Here is a 21,366-nt window from a genome sequence, read left to right as displayed (position 1 = left end):
TACCACGAGCGCACATTTTTCAGTCTCGCGCAGTCTTGACATCCCATTTTATTGTCAATCTCTGTTTCATTCGCAGGGAATTTAAATTTTCCACACAGACCATCAGTTGGAAACTATAAAAGACAAACTGTTTGAGGACGATTTTCTTCAGAGCCTTCTCCTTATTGTAAACGAAGTATTTCAGCGAGGATACGAAGGCTGTTGGAACTATGCCTCAAAAAGGTAAGTTAAGACATTCTTCTGTTTTGAGCAACTCGCACGCATATGCACCGCTTAAGTGAAAATCTTGTTAAATGTACACGCCAGCTTTAAAAAGAAAAACTGTTGGTTTGTAAATAATAATTATGAGGGGGGAAAATTGATTGCTACTAAAGTTATTTGTGTCCTTGAAAAAAAAAAAAAAAAAAGAAACTAAAACAGAAAACTTAAAACTGCATGGCCTCGTGGTGGTAAACTAAATCATTGATTTTCACGGACGCTCTTTGCCTTTTTGTGCTTCAGCTATGTCGAGTTGTGTGCCAAGCAAAGTTCTTATTTATGACAGAGAAAGCAAAAGTCACAGTAGGCCAAGACCGCGATCAGTCCTGAAAATGGGAACGCAATGACCCGATGAGGTGGAGTGTCAGGTTGAATCACACCATCACATTCAGCCGGGCGCCAGCACCAAATCGCACCGTGAACTTGGTGTTTTGCTTTTCAGTGCTGCCTTCTTTGTCTAAAGACTTACTTTTAAAAAGCAGAATTACATTAAAGTCTAAAATTCAAACTTAACCGTTAAGGTTATTGCATTTTGTTGTTTAGTTTATATTAAAAAAACGAACTGAAAAATATGATCGATATTATTATGTGTATACGTTGATGTACACATAAATATTAAATTCGACACTTTTTAAATGATGTAAAATTAAATGCATCTTATTCTATTTTAAACGGTGACTGTATTTTATATCCTGCATTATAGGCTACGTAGCAGTTTTATAAATCTGTTGCGATGTAAATCCGCATCGTTTCCAACTTTCGAAACTTTCACTCGAATGTACTTTCCACAGAATATCAAAGGCTTGAGAATAAGTGTGCTTAATTAAGAGCCTTCATGTTGCACATTAGAACGAACAAAATGCAGATTAGGCCCTGTCAATTACAGACAGCACTATTAAAACAGATCATTAACTAAAAAGATAAGTGCAGGCAGAAGACCTTAAATAGCCCACATGGGTAAGAAATACTAAATAGTTTACTTAGTAAAAATGACAAACATTTTTTTTTTGATTTTCCGTATTTGTAGAAATTTTAGAAAACGTGGTGTTAAAAAAATGTTTTTAATTAAAAAGCAATACAGTACATTATTAAAATTATAAATGTTTTTTACTGAAACACGTGCAACTCAACGCTGGCAATTAGTGTATGTATTTATTTGTTGCTGTGCACTGTAAACCGCGCACACAATCCATCTCCTTAAAAAGAAAAAATCAAAGCAGGGAGTATTTCTTCAGTGGCCTCCTTTTCGGTAAATGTATTGAATGGGTTCTTTATTGCAATTGTCTTTTACCAATTGAGCGCCCCACTGCGCTGTTGTACATTTTTTTACAGCCCTTAACGACATATACCAGTAACACAATTACCTCCAGATACTTATAACAAGAAATTACTTTTCTATTTCGCGCAACGAGACAAACAAAAAGGCATTGAGGTAACGGGCACCGGGTCACAGTGAGCTGCACTGGCTGATGCGGGTGAAGGGAGGGGGGGGGGGGGGGTATGCTGAAGGAGGAGGAGGGGGACTCGCTCCCTTCAGCTCTTTGTATTTTCTGAGAGTTGTTGGTACGTTTAGTTGGAAGCGGTGTAGCTAGTTAGGGAGCCCGGGTTTTACTCTCTGGGTTTTGGTGTAGAGGGAGAAAGAAAGCTATTGTTAAAATTCAGCGGGGCTTTGTCGGGGACCCCTCACCCCTCCTGGCTTTACTTTTCCAGCGCAGCCAGGCGAGGTAGACAGCGTGTGTCACCAGAAGAGAGGATCTGAAGGGGAGGGATAAAAAGTAGGCCTTGCCAACAACATTTGAAGTTTTGTAGGGGAAAAGCAGATGTACATGTCGAAAATATTCTGTATAATAATAAAAACACCATTAATAATTATAACAAAAACAGCAACAATAATATCGATTATTAAACGTAAATTTAGAAAACTTAACCAAACTAAAACTTATCTTAACTATGATAAACACACAAATTAATTACTGTATTAGTAATAAAAAAAATAAAAGAAGCTTATATTAGATTTAGTTGTAATGCTAAATAAATAATTACAGCTAGGTGTACTAATAAATTGTTTTGCTTTGTCCTAGGGATATTTTAATAGAGTGAAGCAGATGCGAGTCTATAAATTGTTTTAAGCGGACAGTCAACTCTGTTTCCAGGCAAGTTTAAACCCTGGGCATAAGTGTATTTGTGGAGACAGTATTTTTATTTTTATTTTGTTCTCACTTTTTGCAGCATGAATGCAAAAATAAAATGCTGGAGCTTTAGCCCATGCACACAATATTGTCCGTAACTTTCTTGCACACAAATTGCACTGCAATACACGTGATTTAAAAATGTGAAACTGACCAATATTATTGTTTCTTTATGACTAATAGAATACTATAACCGGGCCACGTGGGAGTCTGGCGTCGCGTCCATGATGCAAAACAGTAAGTGGAGTTCTTTTCTTTTTCTGAAATGCGTTTTTGTCTCTGAGCGGAAAAAATAAACACGAGAAAAACCGTGAGAGGCGTCAAGCCAGAAAGGCATTTGTTTTGGTATATTAGCGAAGGCAGTTTACACTGTTCGTCAGGGGTGTTGGGCGCGTGCATGCTGCCAAAATTTTTGCCTGTCATTCATATACAGCTCCCTCAAAGTAGCTGAGCACTAAGCTAAACTCACTGCTAAACTCAAGCCTGACTTTAACTACTTTACAGTTTTATGGAACTTTATTCCAGTATTTCAATTCGTACGGCTACATTTGAGAGAGCAATAATTACATTATCTGTGAGACATTTCCTGAATTAAAAAAAGTAGAGAGCCTGCATAGCTACACAACCTAGTTAGAGTGTCTAACCCATATGCTCTTTGCATAATTGTGTGTGTGTGTGTGTGTGTATTAGAGAGAGAGGATGTTTCTGCTTGACTTGCTTTTAAATAATTGCTGAATTAATGTTAGCATCGGCGGCCAATCCACCTAGTCCATTAGCAGAGACGAAATTGACATTGCATGATTCTGATGGAACTTCTCTCATGTTTATGAAACACCGCGAGAGTGAAATAATAGACTGAGCTTTGATGCAGCATTGAGTGTTGTAGAGCATGAATAAATTACATGCGCTTATGTGTCTGTCTTTGAGATGTGTGAAGGCCAACTAGCAAAACATATACTTAGTCATTTGTAGAAAGCACTGAGTAAGTTATGATTACCATAAATGAGACATATTTTCTCTCTTAATGCTGGACAAGAGGTGTATGACATCTGTAACGAAGGTGTGTTGAATGTCATCCTCTCATTTCTATTCCTTTTATTGTTGTAAGTGCCAGTTATTTGCTCTGTCCTCATGTACTGTTTTAGTCACTATTTTTGACGTCAATAGAAAAGATCTATTTTGGAAGGTGCAAATATTTGGAGTAACGAAGCATTTCAAATTAGGTCAGCAGAAGTAGAGCACACGAAACGATATGAGCGATAAATAAAAATCATATCCCCACACTTTAAAAATATTATTGGTATAAAATCACAAAATATTACGCGGCGTAAATTTTTTCTTCTCTCTCTCTCTCAAGGATAATCAATGTAGGCTACACAAATGTTGCCGTGTGATTTCTCGCGTGTATTAATAAATAGATATCATTCGGGTTAGGCCTTTGGTTTGTTTAAAGGTCACAGGCGGCAACCCAAGCTTTGTGCTAATAACTCTTGGGTGTATATAGAGTGGAGCGTCCAAATTGACACCATATGTCTTCTTATTAATTGATTAGAAACAGAGTACCGCGCGCGCAATGATTGCCACTGGGCGAGATCCACACCATTCACCGTGGGGAATTATAGAACGATTAAGACTTAACCTTTCAAGCGAAAGTTTTGATTTTATATCCTAATCTGCGTGTTGGCCAGCTCAAAACAAGTGGATGCATTTAAGAGCCATACGGCATATGGTTTCAAAGTCAATAAATCCTAAATGCGTCTATTACGGAACAGGAAAAACACTGTAATTCCGAATTCCGTTTTTCATTCTGCATTTCTTTATGTTAAGAGTACTTGACATATTAGCAGAAGTAGTTCTCAGGTAGAATAAACTCTAAAGCACGTCGTTATCTTCATAATGCGTAATAAAAATAAAACACAAGATTTTATATTTGGCTTTGCAGATTTACGCATTAACCTGCAGATCAAAACAGCATCCCGCAAATTTGCTCCCAGTGCTTAAATATAGGCAATGGAGGTTTGTCACTTGGGAAAAAAAGAAATGTCACTTTTAATATATTAAGGGCGAGGCGCGCCCCCGTGAACGTTCACGCGCACAGCCCCTGGCTACCTTAAAATTAAGCTTCCCTTAAAGGGGAAATGAGTAGAGTCCAATTTAGTCTGAGTGATATCCAAATGCAGACAGAAAGGGTCGTTTTATCATGCTACTATTTGTCGTGACGATGCGATTTTCAAAAGCAGAGCGATGTCATAAAGTGACATGCCTGCCACAAGTGCTCCAACTGATCTTTTCAATTAGCCTTCCATGCATGATCCAGGGCGACTTCCGCCTATTTCCAGAAATTAAGCTCAAACTTGACATGCAGCTAGCTTTATTTTAAAGACAAATGTCAGGCAGGCTCATCATATTTTCCCCCTCTTCTATATTTGGAGCTTATTTATTGCAAAGGAGCTTGTGCTCTTGGACTCAATTTAACGCGAGGCTTCGGAGGGAAGGGAGCTGAGAAGTAAAGCAAACCGGGAAGGCTGCTTTTCCGTTTTGGCTTCAGGTTTGGTGCCTTTGGTCTGCTTTTTGGGGGCTTTAGTAACATAAGCCAATTGCTTACATAGGAAATGCTGTGCATTGCTTGATGCTTTTCTTTCTTTCTTTTTTCATTTTCTTAAAAAAAAAAAAAAAAATTGTTTTACTTAATGTGTGGGGCTATGCTTTAAACCATTGCAGCGTTTAAGAAGTTTTAGTGTAATGCCACAAATAGCATTACGCCATCTGATCCGTTTAAGGCTTTGCAAAGATGCGCAAATCTCGGCTCAGTGGGTTGGATATGTTTTGCTCCAGATCATACGAGAGCGCTGACGCTTAATCAATGTTCTGCATGTGTAATTATATTACAATTGTGTATTAGGAGATTATGATATTATACGAGCACATCTGGAGAACAGTCGAAAACATATGACAGCTGAACAACAGCAATAATTACCGGCTATGCTGATTTAAAAGCGATTTACTCTGGTGCTGAATATTGAGATTTGTTGACAATGCTCTAGTAATGCTCGACTCATTTTAGACAATTGCGACCTGAAAGCTTCTGTTAATAAAAACAGCTGTGATTGGATTCTGTTTGAATAGAGGCTGGTTTGCTAAATGCTGGGTGAATTACAAGCTTTTTCTTTTTTTAGGTCACAGTGGAGTGAACCAGCTCGGCGGTGTGTTCGTCAACGGCAGACCGCTGCCCGACTCCACGAGACAGAAAATAGTTGAACTCGCTCACAGTGGCGCGCGGCCGTGTGACATATCCCGGATTCTGCAGGTGATGATAAGGCATTTTCCTTTCATGTTAACTCTTCACCAAAACAACTGCAATAACTTTACAGTAGTTTTGTTTCACATTTGTGCTGTTTCATACTGCTTTTCCCCAGCTGCATAGCAATTTTTTTTTTAATAAATAAATAAACCTTTGCATTATTAATGCCAGCGAGCAACGAGGGTTCATTTCAAATTTCATTTTGGAATGCATAAACAGTGGTCTTGTGGAATGGATCGAAGCACTCTCATCTTTTTTCCATTTGGCAATTTTTAAAATTTGGCGAGCGAAATGCATTTTTAAAAAGTGCATCATTTCTCGTACCACTGAAGACATATTTTTTGTGTTAAAGGTATTTCTTGTGTTATAGACCCATGCTGATGCAAAAGTCCAAGTGCTGGACAATGAAAACGTAAGCTTATCATTGCTTGCAGCATACACTTAACATTTCACACTAGTTTTAAATAATGTATGTGAATTGTTTCTTTTGTTTTCCATCTAGGTGTCGAACGGCTGTGTGAGCAAAATCTTGGGTAGATACTATGAAACAGGCTCCATCAGACCCAGGGCGATCGGAGGAAGTAAACCACGAGTAGCGACTCCAGAGGTGGTCGGCAAAATTGCCCAGTACAAGAGGGAGTGTCCGTCAATCTTCGCGTGGGAAATCCGAGACAGGCTGCTATCAGACGGGGTCTGCACAAACGATAATATACCCAGTGTAAGTTCATGAATTAATTAACAACATCATGAGTTAATGCGTAATCATTTGATTGCTTTGTTGCTTAAATGCATGCACTATGACCTTGAACGTGAACGTTCTCCAACATCAGCCACCCCCGGCCACTGCTGTAATCTCCTCACTAGAGGACAATGCAATGCGATGTAATGCTCTGGCATGTAGGCCTGTGTAGAAATGGGGCCAATCGTTCCGAAAGCCAAGATGCCACATCGCGGACGCGCGCTTTAATTAATGTGCCGCATCTTTGGGTTCGTCTTTCAGGTGTCATCGATAAACAGAGTACTGCGCAACCTGGCTAGCGAAAAGCAACAGATGGGCGCAGATGGCATGTATGAAAAGCTGAGGATGCTGAACGGTCAGACCGGCACGTGGGGGACCCGGCCGGGCTGGTACCCCGGAACCTCAGTGCCAGGACAGCCCAATCAAGGTATAGCTATTTTACTTTCCATAACATGGTGCAAAATGGGGCATTGCATTCGCTGATTGTTAATTCACATTTATCTGTATAGCGCTTTTCACTATAGGCTACATATTGTTCATCAAAGCAGATTTACAGAAAATGCATGCAATTTAGAGTGAACTGTTACAAGAGGTGGCTAAGTAATTCAGAAATGTACATGTACAAATCACGCAGTTAGCTAAAAATGTATAATGAGAAATGAACTGTAATTTGTGGACACAATATGGAAAGTTTAGCATTGGTGCATGTTGATTCAGAGTAATTCATGATGAATTATTATCTAAAAATGTAAAACAATTAGGCTACCGTAATAATAATAATAAAGAATGTTTTTAGTTTTTAAATTCCATATAGTTAGATGATTGTTATATATAAATTTAAATAAATGCTTCATAAATTGTATGTTGCACGGGGCTTAAATTACTGTTATACTATTAATAATTGAATTAAATACCTTGAATTATTAAATTATATGCCATAAAGATAATATAAAAAATACGAATAGTAATTCGAGTTGCAATCCACATTCACAGTTCATAAGAAAGAGACATCGAAATAAACAGGGAACCGTGTGTGGATTCCCTGTGCAAAATATGTTTCTGTCACACAGAAAAATGTGTTATGAGAACAATTCTGTCGCTATGTAATAGCTCATTAGAGAACGTTTTGTTTCCCATTAAGGTGACTTAAATACGTGTTTAGTTCGAGGAGACAGCTGTGGAAATGTTCCACCGGAGACACCCTGGACATGATATGGCAACGTTTGCCAATTAGTGTTAAAGGCGCTACTCAACGAAAGACAGACGTAAAAAGATACAAATATAGAGAATTAATGTATGTAGGCTAACATCAGCGTGTCAAATCAGTGACTGGTTGCAGCAACTTTTTTTTTTAGCTTTGCCAAGGAGAGTAGCCTATCATAAAGCTGGTTCACATGAGCAAAAACACGTTATAGCCTATAATATTTAACATGTTTTTATGAGAAAAATTAGAGATGTTTAGCCTACTAAAACTATATAGTACAAGATACTGGACTAATTTGATTTCGCCTGACATGCTACATAACAAGTAGCCTACATGTATGGCTATGCATATTTAATACGGATTATTGTCATGTGGCCTCGTATACCAGAATGTTTAAGACGAAAACGATAAAAACAAAACATACACGCGAAATAACATGCTTATTTACTTTAATAAAGTGCTTATTTTTTATTTGATCGATTAATTGCTAATTTATATATCATTGACACATTGTTAAGCATCTAATTTCTGATTTATGACAAACTCAAACCTTTGCGTTTAAAATATAACAGCCATCACTTTTTGTAAGTAGCTAAACTACTTGTATCGATCCTCGCTTATATAGCTGTTATAGACATTAGTCTGGGTGAGGTTTCTGAGCGAGAGAAATATGGTCGCAATCTGATGAATGTCACGCAACACTGAATAAAATCGCGGATTCATCTGGGCTGACAGGACGCTAAAAGAGACAACTCTATAGCATTCAGAGGAACCTAGCCCCTCCCTCCGCCATAGGACCGGGCTACTAAAGCCGTCTAAAGGATTTGGACACTTTTCCTTTTCCAAGGGTCCTCGCATGTTTTGATCAAGGCCTCCACAGCTGAAAGATGCCGCGGTTGTTTTGCCACATTTTTTGCTTGCCTTCCGCCTCACCGGTTACGACAACGCCCCAATAAGGAATGATTTTATTTCCCACCGCCTTTCTCAGAGAAAACAAATCCTAAATCTGGCGACAGTTGGTCAAGCTTTTGAGAACAGGCCACACATTCGGATTAGCTCTTGAAAGGTGTGGATACTACACACAAAGACCTTTTAAAACTTTTTTTTTAACATAGAAACGCACTGTCTTTGATGAATAAATTACTTTGAGAAGAAAAGGAAAGCTAGTAGGCCTGATATTTCACATGCTTGTCAGTTTTGGGTTGGGTGACCATGTTAAACTTACATCATACCAGTAAAAAAGTACGGGAAAATGTACAGAATATTTTTATTATTTGTTATCGTTTTAGTCTGAGCTTCATACAACCTATGGTTAAAAAATTATCAGCTGCCTTAAAATTATTGAGTTATAAACCATGCGTAATTGAAAAAAATTAAGTTATGTGAACTTGACAATTCCACATAACTTAATTTATGCGGAAACTTAACTTTTTAAGTTAAGTCTATGTAGGCTACTTAATAATTTTAAGGCAAAGGGTTTCCTCACTTTTTTTAAGTTAAGTCAACTGATCACTTTTTACAGTGACATGCTATGAGCTTCATTTTTTTTAAGGTTATTATTGTTACTTAGTTCATCAACTCTAGAAAAAATACCTAAATAATTTACCGATTAGTCAAATCATCTACTTCCAAAAAATACTCATATGAAAGGTGAACTAAATCCCAACTTAATAACGCGGTTTTAACTCATTTATCCTCAAATAGTTTGATATGTCTTGTGTGAAATCAGCTGTAACCTGTGGGAAACTATAATCTCAAAAAATGCTCATTTGCTCTAAGACCCCAAAAAACTAATTGTAAGCTAACATTACTGTAGCATATATGTTTATATATTTAAAATATTTTACTGACAGGCAGACTTTTTTTCCACTATAGTTTACATGTCCTGTGAGCATTCATAAAAGACCCTTTAAATATTAAACATTCCAAATTTTTGACACAGACTGGAAGTTTGGCCTGTGGCCATGTGACTATTTAAACCACCACCCATGTAAAAGTGCATTCAGTCGGGAGTTTCATTTATATTAGACAACGGTGTGTAAAATATCAACAAGTTTCTCTAGACTTTTCAAACTCAAATATTTAGCCTCAAATGTATCTGGTGGGCTTAATTAGGCACTGGTGTCCAACAACACAGCAGGGTTAAAGCTTATCGACTCAAAACTGGCACTCCTATCCCCTTGTCTGTGACAAACAAGAGCCTTCACATTTCGATGTCTCATTCACGGTGGCCTGGCTGTTTTCTCCCTGCGCCTATAAGAAGGTATAAATCCTAACCGGGGTTGAACGGGCCGGCCCTAGGGACAGTGATTAATGACAGTAGAGCATAAAGGTTAACACGCCGAGCTGAAAAGTCTGTTGACTGGAATCCTCGTGCTACAATGACCGCTCGAGAGAATCCTTTTGTCGCCTGGTCCAATTGTGTCCTCAAAATTCAACCCACGAAAGTTTGCCATCCGTCCTCACAGCCAGTATTTAAGAGTTACCCTACTCTCCCGCATTGTGTGACTGTGAAAGCATCCCTCTCCTATTCAAGTATTGGTGGTCACCTCAATAGCTCTGCAAACTCCCATATGGTGGCCGTAGCCTAATTGAAGAACTCTGGGATGAAAAGGGGGGAGAGGGTTTGGTTTTTATAAACATTTGAAAAGATTTCTGGGACATTTTAATCGCGTTTCTGTAGAGCCCTCGAGCTCGTCAGCCTTTGTGACTCGATGCTGAAAGATCTAAGCGAGCGTGCTCGAAATGTTTTCCCACAACATTGCAGAGGGCGATACTGTAGCCTACAAAACGCTCCGCTAATTTTGTGCCACATTGTCCTTACATAAATATGACAAGCAAACTCTAATATACCCTAATTAAAGCACGGAGTCCAAACTGAAAATGAGAATCATGTTTTTAGACAGAATTATCTTACATTTTATATTTCCTTTCCAGATGGCTGCCAACAGTCAGACGGAGGCGGTGAGAACACAAACTCAATAAGCTCCAATGGGGAAGACTCGGATGAAACACAGATGAGGCTTCAGCTAAAAAGAAAACTGCAAAGGAACCGCACATCTTTCACACAAGAACAAATAGAAGCACTTGAAAAAGGTAAACATTGAGATTTTTATTATTAAAGCATCTAGCGAAGACCGAATCACACTTCATTTAGAAAATATTACTTTTTTGGTAAACTTTTTATTTGTTGGATTTAAAGATAGCTAAATTACTTTGCATGATATCGCAGCTCTTTTTTAACATTATTTTTTAATGTTTCTACCAGAATTTGAGAGAACGCACTATCCTGACGTGTTTGCGCGAGAGAGACTTGCTGCCAAAATAGACTTACCAGAAGCAAGAATACAGGTGAGCGAAAACACTAGAATCTACAAAAACAGAATGAAAACTAGTAAAATGGGATACTTTCTAATAATTTTCCATCGCCCTAGTTTTAAAATATTATCATAAATGTCATAAATAGCTGCTCAAATGATATCACAGTTTAAGCACTTAAAATTTAGTCTCTCTCTTCTGGAAAAAACAGTGCAAAAATATTGATGACTCATCCTGCACTACACAGATTTTGTCCAATCAAATGTCTTCAATGAGAATGTCCCACCCCCTAAAGTTACCTTCAACGGATTATCAAGAAGCTGTGATGTAACTAAATCATATATATATATATATATATATATATATATATATATATATATATATATATATATATATATATATATATTAGGGCTGTCAATCGATTAAAATTTTTAATCGCGATTAATCGCATGATTGTCATGAGTTAACTCGCGATTAATCGCATTTAATCGCACGTTTTTTTATTTGTTCTAAATGTACCTTAAATTAATACTAATACTCTAATCAACGTGGGCATGGATAAATAGATGCTTTATGCAAATGTATGTTTATTATTGAAACCATAGTCAATATAGAGCATAAGGAGGAGACATGTTTCAAAGGTCATAGATGTTTTTCAAAGAACTTGTTCATGTCTATTAGACATGTAGAAAGAACAAAAAAATGCCAGGTTACCATTACTTCTCTTTCTTTGCACTGAGCAATTTACTAACACAAACATGATTAGATTTTTGCATGACAGGGGCAGCTCTTCTAAAAATGCTAAATGTAGGCTACATTAATTATTTATTATTACATTGTAGTTTGTCTCTCTCTGTGCCCATTTTGATGAAGCTAAATTCTCAATAAAAATGTTTTCATTGGTATATTTTACTGTTTCTGTTGTCAACGGAATGAATTTGAAATGGTGACTGAAACGCGACCCATTAAGACATAACCAGCTCTTCCTTCTAAGATGTTAAGTTAATCTGCACAAAAATTCTGATAATCGAGCCGTCGTCTGGTGAAATCAAATACACATAAGATAAAGACAATATCTGTGCTCTAATTTCGGCTATACTTGTAAAATTAGAGAAGCAACATAATATCTGTGAATTAAAGAGCTGCTCCTCCGCGCGAGACGCAGAGAGAGAGAGAGAGCGAGAGAGAGAGAGAGAGGCGCGCGCGCGTGCTGAGAGAGCAGTACCGGCATTACCGGTAGATCCTCAGAAACTAAATAAGGTTTGGGCGCTTTGTTGAAGGGAAAAAAAAATCGCTAAAGGGGTCTGCAATGTCACCAAGTTGGCAACACTGTGTATCTCCATTTCTCCAACTAGGGGTTGGGCCACGGGTCAAACAGAAAATACGCGCTGCGTTAATCGCGCGTTAAAAAAATTAGTGCCGTTAATATGATTTTGCGTTAACGCGTTATTAACGCGCTAACTTTGACAGCCCTAATATATATATATATATATATATATATATATATATATATATATATATATATATATATATATATATATATATGATAAATATGTCAACAACACAGGAAAGAAAACTGCCATCATATTAAAGGAGAACTCCGGTCAATTTTAACATTGAGCTCATTTTTTTGTAAATTTGGAGTGCTGTCAATACAGAGAACAACGACAAAAATCGGTGTTGCCTACACCGTGTTATCCTCTTTTTAAAATTTGCACCCTGTTGACTTCAATGGGGCAAGTTTTAAACCTGCTTTTAGCCTCTTAACATCCTTGATGTGTCATTACAAGTGCCCAGCCAATGTGAGTGATTCCTTTAGAGTTAACACGGGTGAATCTGACTGCAGTAGATGTGAAAGATATTAATAAAAATGATGTTATTTTCTGTATTTTCTTCCTGTTTTCGGTCGAAGTCCATAGTAATCGATTGTCGAGTTCACACGCATAGGTTTAGTTACCTATGATCACGCGCGTGAACTCGACAATCGATTACTATGGACTTCGACCGAAAACAGGAAGAAAATACAGGTATGTGCACTGGCTGAAATAACATCATTTTTATTAATATCTTTCACATCTACTGCAGTCAGATTCACCGTGTTCACTCTGAAGGAATCACTCACATTAGCTGTGCACTTGTAATGACACATCAAGGATGTTAAGAGGCTAAAAGCAGGTTTAAAACTTGCCCCATTGAAGTCAACAGGGTGCAAATTTTAAAAAGAGGATAACATGGTGTAGGCAACACCGATTTTTGTCGTTGTTCTCTGTATTGACAGCACTCCAAATTTACAAAAAAAAATTAGCTCAATGTTAAAATTGACCGGAGTTCTCCTTTAAATACTAAACTTGAAGTGTCCCACTTTATCAGTCTTCATCCTGCTAGATACTAATTGTTGTACGTTGTTTTAAAAGTCTTTGAAAACTAACTAAAGCATGTCCGTCCAGGTGTGGTTCTCAAACAGAAGAGCAAAATGGAGGAGAGAAGAAAAGTTAAGAAATCAAAGAAGACAGGCCAGCAACTCTTCGAGTCACATACCCATCAGTAGCAGCTTCAGCACTAGCGTTTATCAGCCAATCCCTCAGCCCACAACGCCAGGTAAAGACCCTAAAATGTGCATATTGTTGGTGCATGAAGGCCATAAGCAAACATTTTAGACTTTCGAAACATTTTTTTAAACAGTATCCTTCACATCGGGATCCATGTTGGGAAGACCAGACACGGCCCTTACGAACACATACAGCGCTCTGCCACCAATGCCAAGCTTCACCATGGCCAACAACATTCCTATGCAAGTATGTCAGTTTAGTGCTTCACGCTGTACTATATTGTTCTACACTGTTGTGCCTACCTCAATGTTTCAAAGGATTAGTAATTTGATATTTCCGCACACTGTAAATCTAATGCAACTACAGCATGCAGGTCTGTAAGGCTGTTTATATTAGATGTGAGTGTTGCTGACAGGTTTGCCCCTCTTCCCCCCTCCACAGCCCAGCCAGACCTCATCCTACTCCTGCATGTTGCCCACTAGTCCTTCGGTGAATGGGCGGAGCTATGACACATACACACCACCCCACATGCAGGCACATATGAACAGCCAATCAATGGCCACCTCAGGCACAACCTCAACGGGTAAGTGTTTAGTTTTCTACCAAAGCAAAAAATTTAATAAAAAAAAGTATATATATATATATATATATATATATATATATATATATATATATATATATATATGCCTAAAATAGCGGAATACACGTGATGCATGATAAGGATAAACTTTTCTGCAATTTATTTTTTAATTTTTATAATTTTTTTTAAAGAATCTTTTATTTATTTCTATTTAATTTCGTATTCATCATTATATGATTTAATATTTTTATTAGAATTTTTATGCATTTTTTTTTATTTTTAAAAATGCTCTTCATTTACATAATATGACAATCCTAAATATTTCCTTACTTTTTGTCATGCTACAGGTCTAATCTCACCTGGGGTGTCTGTACCAGTCCAAGTGCCAGGCAGTGAAGCAGACATGTCCCAATACTGGCCCAGACTACAGTGAGAACAAGACACACGAGAACAAAAAAAGAAAACAGAGGAGAGGATAAAAGAGAGGAGCTCCTTCATCTCCTGACGTCTCTCGGCTTCAAGGCAGGGCTGTTCAGCAGTATTTTACTATGGAAGGAAAAGAGGAGACTCTAAAGGACCTTTTTGTACTGGGATAGTGCCACTTCTCTATCATTCTTTGGACACAAAGACTTGAAGAATAAAAGAGAACAGACTTCTGTAAAGTGCCCGGTATTATATCGTAAAATGGAAAAAAAAAATCTCTGTTTTTCAGTTTCCAACTTAAGTCATTTTGATGTATTTGTACATGTAATGGCCAATTGTATGTTATGACAAAAAAAAAGGAAAAAAAAAATTTAACAACTGTGGATGGACTGTCAAACTAAGTTGGTCTTGCATCGGTGAGCGGAAGAACATTTGTGCAGGCTTATTCATCATTCTTTTTTCATCATCAGCTGATATCAAGAACTTCTGCCCATTTCTGTTTCAAATGTGGACCTGTAGAAACAAACAATCTCTTTATCATTTCAAGACAAAAACAGCAACAGAGTTCAAAGGAAGCCAATCCAGAATTTGTTTTCCAAAGCTTGCGGACAAAAGCAAGCTGTTGAACATGGTGACTGCTGAACTGGAAGAGGAAAATGTTTGGTAGCTTAAAACGGTAGATTGTGTCTTCGATGTAATTCAGTTTTGTTTATGTCAAAATATAAGTATTTGTCTTCCCTAGAAGTCTCGCAGAACAATTTCTATAATAAAAATAATTTCATTTTATAATTCTCTGAATATTCAATACATACAGTACATGCTTTACGTGCAACATAACTAACATTAATGTAGCTAAAAATAAGAATGGCGTATCAGTTATTACACTCTTCAGCATATGCATTTTGTTGTCCCTTTTCATGATAAAATCAACAATCAATCATTTAATTTCATCCAATCTCATACAACTATTTGAATAACTAATAATTGATTCATTCATTTTAAATGTTTAATCTGAAAGAGAATCTTCTCAAACAGAAAATTGTTTAAATGTTTATATATATAATAATAATAATAATTCAAAAATGACTAAATAGGCCATTTCAGTTTATTTATCTAAATTGGTAACACTTTACAACAAGGTTAATGCATTAGCTAACATGATCTAACAAAGCATTTTTTAAAGCATTTATTAATCTTTGTTAACATTAGTTAGTAAAAATCTAAAGTAAAAGTTTATTGTTTGTTCATGTTGGTTCACAGTGCATTAACAAATACAACTTTGGATTTTAAAAGCAAATTTGCAAATGTTGAAATTAACATTAACTAAGAATAATAAATGCTGTAGAAGTGATGTTTATTAAAACATTTTTTGTTAATTGGAATGAAGTTGAAATAAAATAAAATATATCTGTTGAAAAACTTAAACTAAACAAACAAAAAAAAACTGGTAGGGTAGAGTGGGGGAAAACGCCCCCCTTAAGGAAAATGTGACATTACAGTGAAACAAAACATAAATGTGACTAGAATTGCCATCCCGGTTTTGAGTGACTATGGCAGGAGTTATTCACCAAATATTAAAATTGCTCAGACTTCATAATTAATTAGCATTTTGACTGAAAATATTTTTGTACAAAGGGGGCGTTTTGCCCCAGCGGTGGGGTAAAACGCCTCCCAAGGTGGGGTAAAATGCCCCCTTTCTTACAAACCAGTTTGCTTGATAGATCAACAGCAAAATTAACAGACAATAGTTTTTAATCTCTAAAAGTAAAAGGCAAGTATAATGTATAAACATGTATATATATATTAATATTTATTTCAGCAATGTCCAAAATAGCCAAATTTAACTACCTTCCATCAAGCTAGCTAGTTAATGTTCACTTGAGGTAATTTTTTTATGTTTTGTTCAAATATTTAGATTTTACCACCTAGTTATACTGCATTAAGTGTAAAACAAAGGATTTGATAGACAGAAATATTTTATTATAGTAATTATGATAGAGAGAAACTATGCTCCCAGGGGGGGCGTTTTTACGGTGACCGGGAGGGGACATGTTCGGTTCACTTATTTTTGTCGTGGCCACAACATATAAACTCGTGGGAACGTGATATTAAGTCGTGGGAACGTCATAATATCTCGTGGGAACGTCATATTAAGTCGTGGCCACAAGATCATTTTGTTGAGGTAACGACATCATTATGTCGTGGCCACGCGATGCAAAGTCGTGGCCTCAAGGTCATATGTTGAGGGAACGATATATTTTTCTCGTGGCCACGAGATCATTTTGTTGAGGTAACGACATCATTATGTAGTGGCCACGCGTTGAGGGAGCCACAGCGGCCAATACTGTAACCGTACCATAGACTGGGCTACAGCAGAGATGGAGATGACAGAAGAAATAACATTTTACTTTAAATTAGGAATGTCATATAAAGATATAGTGCGGTCTTTGGCATTAAGACATGGGTACGTTATAAAGATAAGCGCATTCTTAGACTTTTTTTGTCGCACGCATATTTAGGGACCGTCTCAAAATTACATGCGACATTGGCATAAACGTTTCTAACTTCGATAGCATTTGAAGACAATGACTTACAGTCATAAAACCAATTGTACATTGTTCACCCAGGTCTCATGTATGATGCACACCTTTTAGATTTTTGATATTTATGACAATAAACTGCTGAATCATATGCAAATATTGTAGGCCTATTTCACATCTCTACTGTATGGGATCATACACAAAATATGACAATATTTAAAGCTCAATATCATTTGAAGACAATGACTCATAAAACCAACTGTATATTGTTCATATAGGTCTCATGTATGATGCACACCTTTAATATTTTTGATATTTATGACATAAACTGCTAAATCATATGCAAATATTGCTATGTATTTCACTACTGTATGGGATCATATACAGAATATGACAATATTTAAAGCTCAATAGCATTTGAAGACAGTGACTTACAGTCATAAAACCAACTGTACATTGTTCATATAGGTCTCATGTATGATGCACACCTTTAATATTTTTGATATGTATGACAGTAAACTGCTAAATCATATGCAAATAATGCTATGTATTTCACTACTGTGTGGGATCATATACAGAATATGACCACATTTAAAGCTCAATAGCATTTGAAGACAATGACTTACAGTCATAAAACCAACTGTAGCCTACATTGTTCATCTAGGTGTCAGGTATGTGGCAGTAGTGAAATAGGCCTACAATAATTGCATATGATTTAGCAGTTTATTGTCATAAATATCAAAAATCTAAAAGGTGTGCATCATACATGAGACCTGGGTGAACAGTGTACAGTTGGTTTTATGACTGTAAGTCATTGTCTTCAAATGCTATTGAAGTTAGAAATGTTTATGCCAATGTCGCATGTAATTTTGAGACGGTCCCTAAATATGCGTGCGACAAAGTCTAAGAATGCGCTTCATGTGTCTTTCACTTATAACGTACGCATGTCTTAATGCCAAAGACCGCACTATATCTTTATATGACATTCCTAATTTAAAGTAAAATGTTATTTCTTCTGTCATCTCCATCTCTGCTGTAGCCCAGTCTATGGTACGGTTACAGTATTGGCCGCTGTGGCTCCCTCAACGCGTGGCCACGACATAATGATGTCGTTACCTCAACAAAATGATCTCGTGGCCACGACTTAATATGACGTTCCCACGAGATATTATGACGTTCCCACGACTTAATATCACGTTCCCACGAGTTTATATGTTGTGGCCACAACAAAAATAAGTGAACCGAACATGTCCCCTCCCGGTCACCGTACGTTTTACCCCACAAGCTATGACTTTTTAAAAAAATGTTTAATTTTTTTAATATAATTATATTCCTTATAAATAACATATGATCTCAAACTACAGACTTCACTATTCATCTATCATACATTACTGTGATATCATGCAGAACAATATTCTCTTAAACACTTGTTTACTAATATCTGAAAATTATAGCATTTACCATGTAATCCTCTTCTCTTCAAATATGTTGCTGGTATCAGCTTCTCCATAGAGAATTGTATATCCCCGTTATCAACGTAGTGCATAGCAACAGTAAAAACCTATATTGACTACTTTTAGTGGTTATTTTGGGAAAAACAGGTGGGGGGCGTTTTACCCCAGGGGGGCGTTTTCCCCCACTCTACCCTACTAAACTGAAATAAGTATTACAATTATTAACCGAAAAAAAAAAAAAAAAATACAACTAAATCTAACTAAAACTAAAATATAAATATAAAAAAAGCTAATTCAAAATAATAATACAATCATAAAATAACACTGGTTCATGGTTAGTTTTCGTGTTAATGAAACCTTATTGTAGGCTAAAAGTGTTACCGTGTTAAAGTGTTCTTGTGACATTTCACTAAGCCTGTTGTCTTTAAAATTATCTGCATGTTAATAATTGACAATCTGCACTTATGTTGAGCTTGTTACATTAAGGAATGAAAAGCGAAAAGTGGGGTCAGAAAACTTATTCACTGTACAAGTGCTATCGGCATGCCATCAAAAACACATTTCGGCAAATGCTCCGTTCAATAGGCCTACACCACCATTACCATCACATGAAACAGCAAGGAAACAAACAAAGAGAACTCAAGCAACTGTTTACTCTAAAGAAGAAATCAAAAACAATGCATTTATCTCACCAGTAAGTGAAATGATTGCAGGGTAAAATATGTAATTTTGCCCCCTCGGTAGACTCAGCAGGGAGGGAAATGTAGAGAGGAATCCTTACAGGAGAACGGTCAGGTACGTGTGACAGCGATTGGCCTGTTCGTCACGAAGCCTACAGAAAATAAAGTGAAAACTAGGTACAGTAACACAGACATCTAGACAAAATGATACAGTAGTCTGGAAAATGTATATAATTTGTGTATAACTGCCCTATATAGGCTAAAATAATATAACTAATTTGAAATGACAATCACCTAAGATAGGCTACATTTACATGACAGCGATGTAGCTACTAAAAATGGAAATTTGTCATTTGCGTTTTCGGGTACATATGAACATTTTCAAAACATATGAACATTGTCAGAGCGATTAACAACGCTGTAGCCTATTATGATGCCAGGCCAGTAGTTGGCGATGTCACACGCCTGCGCATGACGTCACTGAAATTCATGTTTCTGTAGTTTACACGGAGACGATAACGGTTTTGTTTTCAAAAACGTGCCATTTGAAACCCGTTTTCAAAAGTTTGCTTTTTTCAGGCCCCCAAAACACCACTGTCGTGTAAATGAACAGCCAAAACACATAAAAAGTTTTCCATTTTTAGTTGAAAACGGTGTTGTGTAAACGCATGCGTATTATGTGTTCAGTCTATTGGAGCGTAGTGTTTCTTTAAGTGACATCGCCAACTACTGGCATGACAGCGTTTTTAATAATTTTGTGTTAGTGTGAACGGGAATAGTTTTGATAATGTTGTCGTCTGTACGTGAAGAAAAAAAGTGCATCGTGTAAATGTACCCTTAGTGTATCGATTGAATTAGTAAGATCTGAGTGGAAGTTAGGATCAAATTTGTTGATGTCAAAGGCAACAAAAAGAAGAGAGCTAAACTTTGAGCTGAGGGTTTAAACGACTGTTAGATTTATGAATATACAGGATGGGACTGTTAACGTTAACATAAAATGTAGGCTACTATCAACATTAATTGTAGGAAATTTAGTTTGCTCTGATATAATGGTATGAGAGTTTGTGGAGGAGTGGATGAATGAAGCATCTATTAATTGCATTGTCTTGTAAACAGCAAACATAATCCATGAAATTTTACTGATTTAATAGTATTTGGTTAATTAGAGTAGGCATATGTGGAAGTTGAACAGGAGTGTAAAATAGTGTATTCAAATTAAAAATCAATTGTAACCATAATAATATGTTATATTATTTAACAAATAATATGTTAAATGACCCCACATTGATAGTAGTACCAGTCATTTTGTCAGGACTTTTTTTTTTGTCCCATGAGTAAAACGGCTTATGAATCATACAGAATTATGTTTTTTGAAAATGTAAAAAATGCAGGAAGTTTTCTGTGAGGGTTGTGTTTAGTGTTAGAGGATGGAATATATAGTTTGTACAGTATACAAATCATTGTCTATGGAAAGTCCCCATAAAACAAAACGTTTGTGTGTGTGTGTGTGTGTGTATACAGGAATTTGAAAATCCCTCTATTTAAGGGTCTGATAGCCTAAGTGCAATTTGTATTTTTTGAAACTGAAAATACCAGTGAAGATATCTAGTGAATGCACCAGTGCCAAACAACAACTTTCACAACCTAGAATATTCATTCAAAAACAAGTTTGTTGCACAAAAGCATGACATATCATACTCTCTCTTTTTTATAGCATACCAAAAGTTAACCAAAGCCATCCATGTATGAAAGTTGGTCAGAAACAGCCTTGTCGGGGTGTGTTTTCACACCACTAAGCACAATGCAAAGGAGACTTGTGATGGGATGCGTGTTCAGCCTGCAGCAATCACATTTAACCCGCTTCGAAATGGAAACCCCAGATATGTCTGTTCCATGAACATGGTTGTGAGAATTTGAGTTGATTTGGTTGTATGTTTAGTCACAAGAGGACTTCAGAGGTGGAGGATACCTCTGATACAAAGTGAGGCAAAACTTTACCCTCTCCTGCTGAGGAATAAACAACAATGGACCTTAAATTTAGGTTCATCTGTATTGCTTGAGAAAGGCCATTAAGGTTTGGAGACGTGTCTTTGTGGTTTGCGCACATGACCATGAGCTGTGTTGTGTTGCT

At 36.8% G+C, this 21,366-nt stretch overlaps 1 protein-coding gene across 1 annotated transcript; it reads left to right on the top strand.

Annotated features, from left to right (window-relative positions):
- Window positions 1-209: 209 nt before the first annotated feature.
- On the top strand, window positions 210-14,571 carry pax6a (paired box 6a; the record flags this gene model as incomplete). Its single annotated transcript, XM_081355836.1, has 11 exons — window positions 210-222; window positions 5,624-5,754; window positions 6,119-6,160; window positions 6,251-6,466; window positions 6,749-6,914; window positions 10,629-10,787; window positions 10,960-11,042; window positions 13,457-13,607; window positions 13,692-13,804; window positions 14,000-14,141; window positions 14,486-14,571. 11 exons carry the CDS (start codon window positions 210-212, stop codon window positions 14,569-14,571), a joined length of 1,302 nt encoding a protein of 433 aa, XP_081211962.1.
- Between the last annotated feature and the right edge of the window lie 6,795 nt (window positions 14,572-21,366).

This window comes from Scardinius erythrophthalmus (assembly GCF_964197995.2).
Source record: "Scardinius erythrophthalmus genome assembly, chromosome: 24".
NCBI lineage: Eukaryota > Metazoa > Chordata > Actinopteri > Cypriniformes > Leuciscidae > Scardinius > Scardinius erythrophthalmus.
This window is presented reverse-complemented; position numbering and strand designations above follow the sequence as displayed.